This window comes from Oncorhynchus clarkii, unplaced genomic scaffold, assembly GCF_045791955.1.
Source record: "Oncorhynchus clarkii lewisi isolate Uvic-CL-2024 unplaced genomic scaffold, UVic_Ocla_1.0 unplaced_contig_6262_pilon_pilon, whole genome shotgun sequence".
In the NCBI taxonomy this organism is placed as follows: domain Eukaryota; kingdom Metazoa; phylum Chordata; class Actinopteri; order Salmoniformes; family Salmonidae; genus Oncorhynchus; species Oncorhynchus clarkii.
The window spans coordinates 148,982-164,583 of record NW_027258057.1 but is presented as its reverse complement, the minus strand read 5'-3'; the positions used below and the strand labels follow the sequence as shown (position 1 = coordinate 164,583).

The 15,602-nt window shown below is 40.5% G+C and overlaps 1 protein-coding gene across 1 annotated transcript in view; it reads right to left on the bottom strand.

The window, feature by feature from the left end:
• The window catches only part of LOC139394691 (zinc finger protein 585A-like), a 53,835-nt gene continuing 38,233 nt past the window's right edge, over positions 1 to 15,602 (bottom strand). Inside the window, exon 5 of the mRNA XM_071142783.1 lies at positions 1 to 954. Within this exon, the coding sequence (XP_070998884.1) occupies positions 4 to 954 (951 nt within the window). The 3' untranslated portion in view covers positions 1 to 3. The remainder of the gene's footprint in view (positions 955 to 15,602) is intronic.

Genomic DNA, 15,602 nt, shown 5'->3' with positions numbered 1-15,602 from the left:
ATTCTATCTTGTGTGTATTCTCTCATGTACTTTAAGATTCTGTGATGTGGTAAAACATTTTCCACACAGAGAGCATTGGTAGGGCTTCTCCCCTGTGTGTGTTCTTTCATGCACTTTTAAGTGCCCTGACAGGGTGAAACTCTTCCCACACTGGGAGCATTGGTAAGGCTTCTCCCCGGTGTGTGTTCTCTTGTGTTCTTTCATGTGCCCTGACCGGGCAAACCGCTTTCCACACTGGGAGCATTGGTAGGGTTTCTCTTTTGTGTGTATTCTCATGTGTATTTTTAGGCCTCCTGATTGTGTAAAACTTGTTCTACACTGGGAGCAGTGGAACGGCTTCTCCCCTGTGTGTTTACTTTTGTGTTCTTTCAATTGAACTAATGTGGTAAAGCTCTTTCCACACTGGGCGCATTTGTAAGGCTTCTCCCCCGTGTGTGTTCTTTCATGCACTTTTAGGTGACTTGACAGGGTAAAACGCTTCCCACACTGGGAGCATTGGTAAGGATTCTCCCCTGTGTGTGTTCTCTTATGTTCTTTCAAGTGTCCTGACTGGGTAAAACTCTTTCCACACTGGGAGCATTTGTAGGGTTTCTCTCTTGTGTGTGTCCTCGTATGGGTTCTCAAGTACCCTGACTGGGTAAAACGCTTCCCACAATGGGAGCATTGGTAAGGCTTTTCTCCTGTGTGTATTCGTTCATGTATTTTTAAGTTCCCTAACTGAGTAAAATGCTTTCCACAGTGGGAACAGTGGTGTGGTCTTGCTAAATGCTTCTCACCTGTGTGTGTTCTTTCATGCACTTTTAGGTGTCCTGACAGGGTAAAACGCTTCCCACACTGGGAGCATTGGTAAGGCTTTTCTCCTGTGTGTATTCGTTCATGTATTTTCAAGTTCCCTAACTGAGTTAAACTCTTTCCACACTGGGAGCAGCAGTGTCGCCTTGCTGGGTTGGATGTCTCTGGTTCCTCTGAAGGACTCTTCCCACTGTCAGAATGAAAGTCTGTTCTCTTTCCTGCCAAAGACAAACAGATTATTTAACTCGAAAATGAGATTTACTGAAGAAATGTGTGTTTAAAGTATTTATGGTTGTGAAACAATCTTGGTAGTGGTAGGATGGCAGTAGTCATGGTAGGGTGTTAGTATTTATGGTTGTGAAACAGTCTTGGTAGTGGTAGGATGGCAGTAGTCATGGTAGGGTGTTATGCGGATAAAATAAACATTGCTTTTAAAGCTGATACAACATACTCTCAGAAGCACAGTGGACTTTGTTTCACGTCTTTAGGCCTTACCATTGCTGAGATATTGCAATTGGTGTGACCGAAGTCTGGGTCAAAAGGTCATTAAATACGATGTCATATCTGGGCAAGAGTATCTGCTGGCGTCGTGCTTGACTGCCGCGTACTGCCTGGTACCTGTTTAGTTAACAGTGTTTGTTTTTCATTGTTTTTTTTTGTCTACTTTTAGGCCTGTTATTTTTTGTCAACTTTTAGAGCTAAGTGAGTTTTGTGACTTTTACCACCTTGGTTTAATAGTGCTAGCTAGCTTGCGTATTGGCTGTTTTTCCTACGTCTGAGTCTGGACTGCACTGGTTTGATAATATCCACCTGTTTAGCTTCTTCCTCTGATTGCTGGCCTCCTGGTTCCCTGACCCAGCTCTGGATTATTGCCTTGGGAATGTGTTTATTTGGGATTTCCCTCGCCATACATACTCTGACTCTCCCTCGCCATACATCTCTCTGGAATACCCATCAGATTACCCTCTGACTCTTCCTCGCCATACATCTCTCTGGAATACCCATCAGATTACCCTCTGACTCTCCCGTGGCCACACATCTCTCTGGAATACCCATCAGATTACCCTCTGACTGTCCCTCGCCATACATCTCTCTGGAAAACCCATCAGATTACCCTCTGACTCTCCCTCGCCATACATCTCTCTGGAAAACCCATCAGATTACCGTCTGACTCTCCCGTGGCCACACATCTCTCTGGAAAACCCATCAGATTACCCTCTGACTCTCCCTCGCCATACATCTCTCTGGAAAACCCATCAGATTACCCTCTGACTCTCCCGTGGCCACACATCTCTCTGGAATCTCTCCCGTGGCCACACATCTCTCTGGAATACCCATCAGATTACCCTCTGACTCTCCCGTGGCCCGGCGTAGCTCCTGCCTCCCCCCTCTGCTTATTTGCCGGCTAGCTCTACGGCCCCTTCCTTGAAGCGCTTCTCTTCCTGGCTGTTGCTCTGGTAACCCAGCCCCTATGAAGCAAGGTAAGACAAAGCAACCCTAACATTTCATCAGTCCTCTGCCTCAAATATTGTTCAAATGAAGCGGAAGATGTTAATCTGTGTTGTTGTTTGTGTCAAATTGCTTTGCTTTATCTTGGCCAGGTCGCAGTTGCAAATGAGAACTTGTTCTCAACTAGCCTACCTGGTTAAATAAAGGTGTTCTCAACTAGCCTACCTGGTTAAATAAAGGTGTTCTCAACTAGCCTACCTGGTTAAATAAAGGTGTTCTCAACTAGCCTACCTGGTTAAATAAAGGTGTTCTCAACTAGCCTACCTGGTTAAATAAAGGTGTTCTCAACTAGCCTACCTGGTTAAATAAAGGTGTTCTCAACTGGCCTACCTGGTTAAATAAAGGTGTTCTCAACTAGCCTACCTGGTTAAATAAAGGTGTTCTCAACTAGCCTACCTGGTTAAATAAAGGTGTTCTCAACTGGCCTACCTGGTTAAATAAAGGTGTTCTCAACTAGCCTACCTGGTTAAATAAAGGTGTTCTCAACTAGCCTACCTGGTTAAATAAAGGTGTTCTCAACTAGCCTACCTGGTTAAATAAAGGTGTTCTCAACTAGCCTACCTGGTTAAATAAAGGTGTTCTCAACTAGCCTACCTGGTTAAATAAAGGTGTTCTCAACTAGCCTACCTGGTTAAATAAAGGTGTTCTCAACTAGCCTACCTGGTTAAATAAAGGTGTTCTCAACTAGCCTACCTGGTTAAATAAAGGTGTTCTCAACTAGCCTACCTGGTTAAATAAAGGTGTTCTCAACTAGCCTACCTGGTTAAATAAAGGTGTTCTCAACTAGCCTACCTGGTTAGATAAAGGTGTTCTCAACTAGCCTACCTGGTTAAATAAAGGTGTTCTCAACTAGCCTACCTGGTTAAATAAAGGTGTTCTCAACTAGCCTACCTGGTTAAATAAAGGTGTTCTCAACTAGCCTACCTGGTTAAATAAAGGTGTTCTCAACTAGCCTACCTGGTTAAATAAAGGTGTTCTCAACTAGCCTACCTGGTTAAATAAAGGTGTTCTCAACTAGCCTACCTGGTTAAATAAAGGTGTTCTCAACTGGCCTACCTGGTTAAATAAAGGTGTTCTCAACTAGCCTACCTGGTTAAATAAAGGTGTTCTCAACTAGCCTACCTGGTTAAATAAAGGTGTTCTCAACTGGCCTACCTGGTTAAATAAAGGTGTTCTCAACTAGCCTACCTGGTTAAATAAAGGTGTTCTCAACTAGCCTACCTGGTTAAATAAAGGTGTTCTCAACTAGCCTACCTGGTTAAATAAAGGTGTTCTCAACTAGCCTACCTGGTTAAATAAAGGTGTTCTCAACTAGCCTACCTGGTTAAATAAAGGTGTTCTCAACTAGCCTACCTGGTTAAATAAAGGTGTTCTCAACTAGCCTACCTGGTTAAATAAAGGTGTTCTCAACTAGCCTACCTGGTTAAATAAAGGTGTTCTCAACTAGCCTACCTGGTTAAATAAAGGTGTTCTCAACTAGCCTACCTGGTTAAATAAAGGTGTTCTCAACTAGCCTACCTGGTTAAATAAAGGTGTTCTCAACTAGCCTACCTGGTTAGATAAAGGTGTTCTCAACTAGCCTACCTGGTTAAATAAAGGTGTTCTCAACTAGCCTACCTGGTTAAATAAAGGTGTTCTCAACTAGCCTACCTGGTTAAATAAAGGTGAAATAAAGAAATAAATAAAAACGCAATCTTAGCGAGAGGGCAAACCCCAGAAATATATGTTGGGTATCTCAGATTGTTCTGGTAATTCTCACATAGAAACTTAATGTGGAGACCTATTCATGCTTCCATTAAGACCCTATGATCTGTGAACCGTTCATGATACGAACAACATCTCGGTGTCTTACACTCCTTATAGCAGCGTTCCCCAACTTCCGGCCCGCGGACCGAATTTGGCCCACAGGTGTTTTTATTTGGCCCACCAAGTTTTCTGTGAAGAAAAAAATAATATATATTTATATATATATATATATATATATATATATATATATATATATATATATATATATATATATATATAAAAAAGTGTTATTGTTGGACATGAGACAACAACAAAAAACACCAGAAAAATCAGCTCCAAGTTTTTAATTTAAGAAATGACCCTTTTTGCTTCTTTTTAGATCGTTTCTTTTAAACACGTCACATCTCTCTGAAGATATCTCCCATTTTATACATAGAAATGTACATTGTAGGTCATTAACCAATCACATCCCTCCTTGACGATTGCACGTTCAGCAAATCGCCAACAGAGAGAGGTCCCTTTTTTTTAATGCATTTTCACATTCACTGTGTTGGTGAAGCTCATAAAATGAAGCACAGCTTCAAAATGAACAAGAGAGCCCACTCTGGACATGTGAAGTAGGCCGAATTGAGGAGTACACTTTGACAAACAATATGCCTTCAAATGAACCAAATTAAAAAGGAGAACTTTTGAGATAAAATGAATATTTGAATGTTGAATAAATTGAAACTGACAGTATAACGACGCCTAGATGTTGTCTGCATCATGTAGGGGTCAGAGGTCATGGGGTCTGACAGTATAATGACTAGATGATGTCTGTATCACGTAGAGGTCATTGGGTCTGACAGAATAATGACGAGATGTTGTCTGTATCATGTACGGGTCAGAGGTTATGGGGTCTGACAGTATAATGACTAGATGATGGGTTCAGAGGTCATACGGTCATACAGTTTAATGACTAGATGTCTGTATCATGTAGGGTTCAGAGGTCATGGGGTCTGACAGGAGGCATGTAGAGGTCTAAAATGGCCACTTTCATCCTGATTTTCTCAAAAACGGTTTGTGATACAAATGTTTAAAAAAACATACATCCTTCCTCCTAATTACGTTTTTATGTGAGAATGACCAATACAATCTGAGATGCCCCCCAACATGTTGGGCTATCCTGGTGTAGAATCACTACTACACATGGCTTCTATCCTGGTGTAGAATCACTACTACACATGGCTTCTATCCTGGTGTAGAATCACTACTACACATGGCTTCTATCCTGGTGTGGAATCACTACTACACATGGCTTCTATCCTGGTGTGGAATCACTACTACACATGGCTTCTATCCTGGTGTGGAATCACTACTATCACTACTACACATGGCTTCTATCCTGGTGTGGAATCACTACTACACATGGCTTCTATCCTGGTGTAGAATCACTACTACACATGGCTTCTATCCTGGTGTAGAATCACTACTATCACTACTACACATGGCTTCTATCCTGGTGTGGAATCACTACTACACTTGGCTTCTATCCTGGTGTGGAATCAGTTCTACACATGGCTTCTATCCTGGTGTAGAATCATTACTACACATGGCTTCTATCCTGGTGTAGAATCATTACTACACATGGCTTCTATCCTGGTGTAGAATCACTACTATCACTACTACACATGGCTTCTATCCTGGTGTAGAATCACTACTAAACATGGCTTCTATCTTGGTGTGGAATCACTACTACACATGGCTTCTATCCTGGTGTAGAATCACTACTACACATGGCTTCTATCCTGGTGTAGAATCACTACTACACATGGCTTCTATCCTGGTGTGGAATCACTACTACACATGGCTTCTATCCTGGTGTAGAATCACTACTACACATGGCTTCTATCCTGGTGTAGAATCACTACTATCACTATTACACATGGCTTCTATCCTGGTGTAGAATCACTATTATCACTACTACACATGGCTTCTATCCTGGTGTGGAATCACTACTACACATGGCTTCTATCCTGGTGTAGAATCACTACTACACATGGCTTCTATCCTGGTGTGGAATCACTACTACACATGGCTTCTATCCTGGTGTAGAATCACTACTACACATGGCTTCTATCCTGGTGTAGAATCATTACTACACATGGCTTCTATCCTGGTGTGGAATCACTACTACACATGGCTTCTATCCTGGTGTAGAATCACTACTACACATGGCTTCTATCCTGGTGTAGAATCACTACTACACATGACTTCTATTCTGGTGTGGAATCACTACTACACATGGCTTCTATCCTGGTGTAGAATCATTACTACACGTGGCTTCTATCCTGGTGTAGAATCACTACTATCACTACTACACATGGCTTCTATCCTGGTGTAGAATCACTACTACACATGGCTTCTATCCTGGTGTGGAATCACTACTACACATGGCTTCTATCCTGGTGTAGAATCACTACTATCACTACTACACATGGCTTCTATCCTGGTGTAGAATCACTACTAAACATGGCTTCTATCTTGGTGTGGAATCACTACTACACATGGCTTCTATCCTGGTGTAGAATCACTACTACACATGGCTTCTATCCTGGTGTAGAATCACTACTACACATGGCTTCTATCCTGGTGTGGAATCACTACTACACATGGCTTCTATCCTGGTGTAGAATCACTACTACACATGGCTTCTATCCTGGTGTAGAATCACTACTATCACTATTACACATGGCTTCTATCCTGGTGTAGAATCACTATTATCACTACTACACATGGCTTCTATCCTGGTGTGGAATCACTACTACACATGGCTTCTATCCTGGTGTAGAATCACTACTACACATGGCTTCTATCCTGGTGTGGAATCACTACTACACATGGCTTCTATCCTGGTGTAGAATCACTACTACACATGGCTTCTATCCTGGTGTAGAATCATTACTACACATGGCTTCTATCCTGGTGTGGAATCACTACTACACATGGCTTCTATCCTGGTGTAGAATCACTACTACACATGGCTTCTATCCTGGTGTAGAATCACTACTACACATGACTTCTATTCTGGTGTGGAATCACTACTACACATGGCTTCTATTCTGGTGTAGAATCACTACTACACATGGCTTCTATCCTGGTGTGGAATCACCACTATCACTACTACACGTGGCTTCTATCCTGGTGTGGAATCACTACTACACATGGCTTCTATCCTGGTGTAGAATCACTACTACACATGGCTTCTATCCTGGTGTAGAATCACTACTACACATGGCTTCTATCCTGGTGTAGAATCATTACTACACGTGGCTTCTATCCTGGTGTAGAATCATTACTACACGTGGCTTCTATCCTGGTGTAGAATCACTACTATCACTACTACACATGGCTTCTATCCTGGTGTAGAATCACTACTACACATGGCTTCTATCCTGGTGTGGAATCACTACTACACATGGCTTCTATCCTGGTGTAGAATCACTACTATCACTACTACACATGGCTTCTATCCTGGTGTGGAATCACTACTATCACTACTACACATGGCTTCTATCCTGGTGTAGAATCACTACTATCACTACTACACATGGCTTCTATCCTGGTGTAGAATCACTACTACACATGGCTTCTATCCTGTTGTGGAATCACTACTATCACTACTACACATGGCTTCTATCCTGGTGTAGAATCACTACTATCACTACTACACATGGCTTCTATCCTGGTGTAGAATCACTACTATACATTATTAACACATGGCTCCACACCATAACTCGCAGCTCAGACACTTGAGTCAGGACAAAGTGGAGTTAATCTGCCTCCTGATTGGCCCTTAACCTGCCTAGGAGAAGATTTGAGTTGAATGATTTGTTGCCATAGAAACTTAGCTGGCTAAGAGGTAAGCCACCTTCAACGGTTATCCTTAGTTGAATTCAGAATTGACTCTGTCCAGGACTTTATATTTAATATTCCCCTCCATCCACATTGACTGATGGACAAGACTCTGTCCAGGACTCTATATTTAATGTTCCACTCCATCCACAGCGACTGATGGACAAGACTCTGTCCAGGACTCTATATTTAATGCTCCACTCCATCCACTGATGGAGAACCTATTATATTCATACAGAGCGCAGGAATGTAAATCAGCTCTCTACCTTTATCAAAGAAAGAACAGTAGAATGCATTTAATCCATTGTTACGTTTTGTTGGTGGTCTCCACTATTTGTAACTTCAACAATCCCTACAGTACAGAAGAACAACATATTCAACTGTACAATATCAGTACAATACCCCCTTAAAAAAACACACACACACACACACACACACACACACACACATATTCAACGTTTTTACCCGTTTTTGAGACAGTACTCACTGGTGTTAATGATATCTCCAGTCTCCTCTTCCTCCAACGAGACAGTCATCTCCTCCTCTTTCACTCTAAAAACGTCTTCCTCTACCTTTACTGTCATCGCCGCCTCCTCTTTCACTCCAAACAACGCATCGTCTTGTTTCTCTTCAACCTCTTCTTTCACGGTAAAATCTTTCTCCTCTTTCACTCCAAAAAACGCATCGTCTTGTTTCTCTTCCTCCTCTTCTTTCACGGTATAATCATTCTCCTCTTTCACTCCGAAAGCTTCTTTCTCTTCTTCTTTCAATGTACCAGCTTCACCCTCTACTTCTTGTTTTACTGTAACAGCCTCCTCTTCCTTCTCCTCTTTCACGGGAGTTTCTGTCTCCGTCCATCCGACCTCCCCTTCTTTAGCAGGGAGGGAGTAGTTTAGGGAGCTCATATTCGGAGATGTTATCTAGCTAACGTTAGCTAGTTACCGTTAGCGACTAGCCTAGTGGTAATGTAACCATCCAGCTAGCTGACTGACAACCACAACGTAAATATGCTATTAAATGGGGTAACTGGTAGATACGACGAAAGTGTGTTGAAAACAAAATGGCTAATAATCACAGATAGCGTCTAAAGGGCTCCAATGTTTCTGCTATGTTTGTTAGCAAGCTGCTGAACAATGGTGGCCGACTAGCTGCTGTTGTGGTTGCCAGGTCTAGATACAATTTCTATCTATAACAATGACCACTCCAAACCCGCCCAGAAGGCCTGAAAACGAACGCACCCTCTAAAAAAAACTAAAACAACATTTCGCAGCAACATCGGAGTTGCCAGATTTAGTCAAACTCCTTTTCCAGGACGTTATCGAGCGATTTAACGATTTAAGTAGGAATATCAACTTAACTTGCAACAATGTAAGAAGCAACATTCGGTTTCCCATTGAAACAATAATTCTTGCGAGCTAAAGGTGACTAAAAATAATTTAATTATGTCGCAAGAGAAATTATAATTCGCCATCATTAAATTTGCCGTATCATTTTCCATCAATGGATGTCGATTTAACTCGTTTGTCTGTTATGATTGTAAATAAATCCCGTATGGCACGTGCATAATAGCTACAGATAAATCCAACAGGAGAGTGTGAGGGATGAAAGTTGGACAGAGGATCTCAACCTCTGTGCAAGAAACACTTGGATGAATTATAAAAACGAATGTTAGGCAATTTTCTGGCAATTGTGACGTTATTGTGTCCCAGATGTTAAGACTACAAACGTTAAGACTACAAACGTTTGTCATTTCAACAGGCATAGATTTACTGACTAAACTCTGGGTTTATGACTGCAATTAACCTTTGCCATGGGTTGGTTAGCTAGATGCAGGTCCCCGATAGGCCTACATCTAATTTCAGATAGCCTTTCAGTAACCTAGGCAATATGTAAAATGATCGATTTAGCGGCTTGCTTAGTTCAAATGGACAGACTCATTTATTCGACATGAAGAGTGAGGCGATTTCGAGGTAAGAAGCGCTTCCGTTGCCCTGCTGGGATAGGCTACTGAGGATGAGGTCGCATTAACATGGATATGAACCGAATAGGCTACTGAGGATGAGGTCGCATTAACATGGATGACTCATGAATGTTCTCATCAGTATTATTAAAACATGGGAACATTCATGAGGTAGTGAGGGTTTTAATACTGATGGGACATGAGGTAGTGAGTGTTTTAATACTGATGGGACATGAGGTAGTGAGGGTTTTAATAATACTGATGGGAACATTCATGAGGTAGTGAGGGTTTTAATACTGATGGGACATTCATGAGGTAGTGAGGGTTTTAATACTGATGGAACATTCATGAGGTAGTGAGGGTTTTAATACTGATGGGACATTCATGAGGTAGTGAATGTTTTAATACTGATGGGACATTCATGAGGTAGTGAATGTTTTAATACTGATGGGACATGAGGTAGTGAATGTTTTAATACTGATGGGACATTCATGAGGTAGTGAGTGTTTTAATACTGATGGGACATGAGGTAGTGAATGTTTTAATACTGATGGGACATTCATGAGGTAGTGAATGTTTTAATACTGATGGGACATGAGGTAGTGAATGTTTTAATACTGATGGGACATTCATGAGGTAGTGAGTGTTTTAATACTGATGGGACATTCATGAGGTAGTGAATGTTTTAATACTGATGGGACATTCATGAGGTAGTGAATGTTTTAATACTGATGGGACATGAGGTAGTGAATGTTTTAATACTGATGGGACATTCATGAGGTAGTGAGTGTTTTAATACTGATGGGACATGAGGTAGTGAGGGTTTTAATAATACTGATGGGAACATTCATGAGGTAGTGAGGGTTTTAATACTGATGGGAACATTCATGAGGTAGTGAGTGTTTTAATAATACTGATGGGACATTCATGAGGTAGTGAGTGTTTTAATAATACTGATGGGAACATTCATGAGGTAGTGAGGGTTTTAATACTGATGGGACATGAGGTAGTGAGGGTTTTAATACTGATGGGAACATTCATGAGGTAGTGAGGGTTTTAATACTGATGGGAACATTCATGAGGTAGTGAGGGTTTTAATACTGATGGAACATTCATGAGGTAGTGAGGGTTTTAATAATACTGATGGGAACATTCATGAGGTAGTGAGGGTTTTAATACTGATGGGACATTCATGAGGTAGTGAGGGTTTTAATACTGATGGAACATTCATGAGGTAGTGAGGGTTTTAATACTGATGGGAACATTCATGATGTAGTGAGTGTTTTAATAATACTGATGGGAACATGAGGTAGTGAGGGTTTTAATAATACTGATGGAACATTCATGATGTAGTGAGGGTTTTAATACTGATGGGAACATTCATGATGTAGTGAGTGTTTTAATAATACTGATGGGAACATGATGTAGTGAGTGTTTTAATACTGATGGAACATTCATGATGTAGTGACTGTTTTAATAATACTGATGGAAACATTCATGAGGTAGTGAGTTTTTTAATACTTTTATGTCAACAACTTATCAATGTTATCATAACGTCATCACATTTTCATACACCTTTAGCTTGATGACAAGTTACACAAATTATCTCAATGAAACACAATGACTAAATTAAAGAGGTTTCAAGGTTAGAATAAATAAAATGAAAATGATATTAATCTATTTGTTAATTAGAATTTATAAATATCCAAATGATGAACATGAAGGGTTTATATCCAAATCGTACAATGAGCATCTAAGGGTTTATGTACCAATCATACAATGAGCATCTACGCGTTTATGTACCAATCATACAATGAGCATCTAAGGGTTTATGTACCAATCATACAATGAGCATCTGAGGGTTTATGTACCAATCATACAATGAGCATCTAAGGGTTTATGTACCAATCATACAATGAGCATCTGAGGGTTTATGTACCAATCATACAATGAGCATCTGAGGGTTTATGTACCAATCATACAATGAGCATCTGAGGGTTTATGTACCAATCATACAATGAGCATCTGAGGGTTTATGTACCAATCATACAATGAGCATCTAAGGGTTTATGTACCAATCATGCAATGAGCATCTAAGGGTTTATGTACCAATCACACAATGAGCATCTAAGGGTTTATGTACCAATCATACAATGAGCATCTCAGGGTTTATGTACCAATCATACAATGAGCATCTAAGGGTTTATGTACCAATCATACAATGAGCACCTAAGGGTTTATGTACCAATCATACAATGAGCATCTAAGGGTTTATGTACCAATCATACAATGAGCATCTAAGGGTTTATGTACCAATCATACAATGAGCATCTAAGGGTTTATGTACCAATCATACAATGAGCATCTAAGGGTTTATGTGCCAATCATACAATGAGCATCTAAGGGTTTATGTACCAATCATACAATGAGCATCTAAGGGTTTATGTACCAATCATACAATGAGCATCTAAGGGTTTATGTACCAATCATACAATGAGCATCTAAGGGTTTATGTACCAATCATACAATGAGCATCTAAGGGTTTATGTACCAATCATACAATGAGCATCTAAGGGTTTATGTACCAATCATACAATGAGCATCTAAGGGTTTATGTGCCAATCATACAATGAGCACCTAAGGGTTTATGTGCCAATCATACAATGAGCACCTGAGGGTTTATGTACCAATCATACAATGAGCATCTGAGGGTTTATGTACCAATCATACAATGAGCATCTAAGGGTTTATGTACCAATCATACAATGAGCATCTAAGGGTTTATGTACCAATCATACAATGATCATCTAAGGGTTTATGTACCAATCATACAATGAGCATCTAAGGGTTTATATCAAAACAAAATACACATTAAATTTCCCAATCTGATTTTAGATGTGATCATGTCTCAACATGAAACAAAAACAAAAGTAGGTCTAGATTTCATATATGGAATTAGATGTCAGAGATATATTAATTAGATGTCAGATATATATTAATTAGATGTCAGAGATATATTAATTCGATGTCAGAGATATATTAATTAGATGTCAGAGATGGAATTAGATGTCAGATACAGAATTAGATGTCAGAGATGAAATTAGATGTCAGAGATATATTAATTAGATGTCAGAGATGAAATTAGATGTCAGAGATATATTAATTAGATGTCAGAGATATATTAATTAGATGTCAGAGATGGAATTAGATTTAATATATATATAATTTGTTTTCATGTGGCATGAACAAAAACACACTCCCTTTAAAAAAAAACTCCCTTAAAGATAGAAGCAAAAGAGAGGTAGAAGTAAGCAGTGAACACAGTCTGTTGATCAGGAAGATGTCTCTGAAGTTCAACTGGGGGAGAGAGAGAAAAAGAACAACCGGTTTAGACTCTGCCAAGTTGAACCACCCAGAGGCCAGGCGTCAGTTCAACATCATCCCTAAACAATATATTTAATCGTCCCCCACAAGGAAGTGGATAGGACCACCTACGCTTTTGAACCGGCCAATGGAAGAGGCTGGCAAGACAGTTCTGGGCTGTAGGAGGGAAAAACAGTCGCTATCATCCGCAACATGGAAGACAATGGAACAATGGAACAATGTCAAGAAACGCATCAGGTGCATCAAATCTGAAAGACAAAAGCCCCCTGAATAGCCATATAAAAAACACTTTTGCCACTATGGAATCTCTCCCAAAATAGTCAATGTCATTGAGACTTTCTACACCGATTTCTGCTGTCAGGTTGTCTGTAATGGACAAGGATGCCCCCCCCCCCCCCCCCCCCCCCCGACCCAATGACTGGTTTATGACACAGATCCTGAAAAATGGCAAGAGGGCCATCAGATGGACCAGATCACCTCAACTCTAGAAGACCTGGTTTATGACACAGATCCTGAAAAATGGCAAGAGGGGCATCAGATGGACCGGATCACCTCAACTCTAGAAGACCTGGTTTATGCAGATGAACCTGCTCTCCAGCAAGAAAAAAAAGTTGACAAGCTCAAACACATCCCTCCAAATTGGTTTGAAAAATCAATTAAAGAAAAGCAAGCTCATGAAGAAAAAAAACATAAAACAGACACATCCGTTAACACGGTCCAGTGTGGCTCAGTTGGTAGTAGCTTGCAATGCCAGTGTTGAGGGTTTGATTCCCACGGGGGACCTGTACGAAAACATATGCACTCACTGCTGTAAGTCTCTCTGGATACGAATATCTCTGGATATAGATACTTTTGTACCTGTTTCCTCCAGCATCTTCACAATGTCCTTTGCTGTTGTTCTGGGATTGATTTGCACTTTTTGCACCAAAGTACGTTCATCTCTAGGAGACGGGTCTCTTTTCTGAGCAGTATGACGGCTGCGTGGTCCCATGGTGTTTATACTTGCGTACTATTGTTTGTACAGATGAACATGGTACCTTCAGGCATTTGGAAATCGCTCCCAAGGATGAATCAGACTTGTGGATGTCTACATTTGTTTTCTGAGGTCTTGGCTGATTTCTTTTGATTTTCCCCTGATGTCAAGCAAAGAGGCACTGAGTTTGAAGGTAGGCCTTGAAATACACCCACACCTCCAATTGACTTAAATTATGTAAATTAGCCTATCAGAAGCATCTAAAGCCATGTCATAATTTTCTGGAATTTTGCACAGTCAACCTAGTGTATGTAAACTTCTGACCCACTGGAATTGTGATACAGTGAATTATAAGTGAAATAATCTGTCTGTAAACAATTGTTGGAAAAAATTACTTGTGTCATGCACAAAGTAGATGTCCTAACCGACTTGCCAAAACTATAGTTTGTTAACAAGACATTTGTGGAGTGATTGAAAAACAAGTTTTAATGACTCCAACCTAAGTGTATGTAAACTTCCAACTTCAACTGTGTGTATATATATATATACTACAGCAAGATAATGACCCAAAACATACCTCCAGGCGATGTCAGAACTACCTTAGAAGAAAAGAACAAGACGGTAGTCTTCAAATCATGGAGTGGCCAGCACAGTCTCTCCAGCCTTAAACCCCATGGTGCTGGTTTGGGATCAACTGTGCCAAAGGGCGAAAGCAAAGAAACCAGTGCAACACATTTGTGAGAATTTCTGTAACAATGTTGGGAAGAACATTCCAAACAATAATTTTATTTCCATTGTAGAAAGAATGCCACGAGTTTGTTCGGCTGTTATGTCTGCAAAAGGTTCTAGAAGAAAAAGAAACGCACACCTATTGAGGCGAGGTGCTGGCTAGCGGAGTAGAAAACTTGAAAACTCAAGAGAGCCGCACACTCTAGGAGCTCAGATGCGAAAATGTAATTACCAACAGCCAAGCTGTCTTCATCAGGGTATAATCACAAACACTGCGGGATGACTCGTTTATGTCGTGTCAAAAGACACAGGTGTCTGTAATCATGGCCAAGAGTGGCCTAATATCATTGGTTAATTATCAAATATTAAAATGTCACACAAAGAACAGCATACAAACAACAAATGGATAGCATACGATCATAGATTAATTTGACTACACAAGCTTACAAACAATTACAATGGCAAAGTCACAATAATCACAAGAATGGCTTCAGATCAAAGTCTACGTTGAGACAGAAAGGGAGCAAGGGTCTTTAAGTTAAAGATCCAGGCAGCCTCTCGTATTAACAATAAATTATCAAGGTCACCCCCTCTCCTAGGGAGGGTGACATGTTC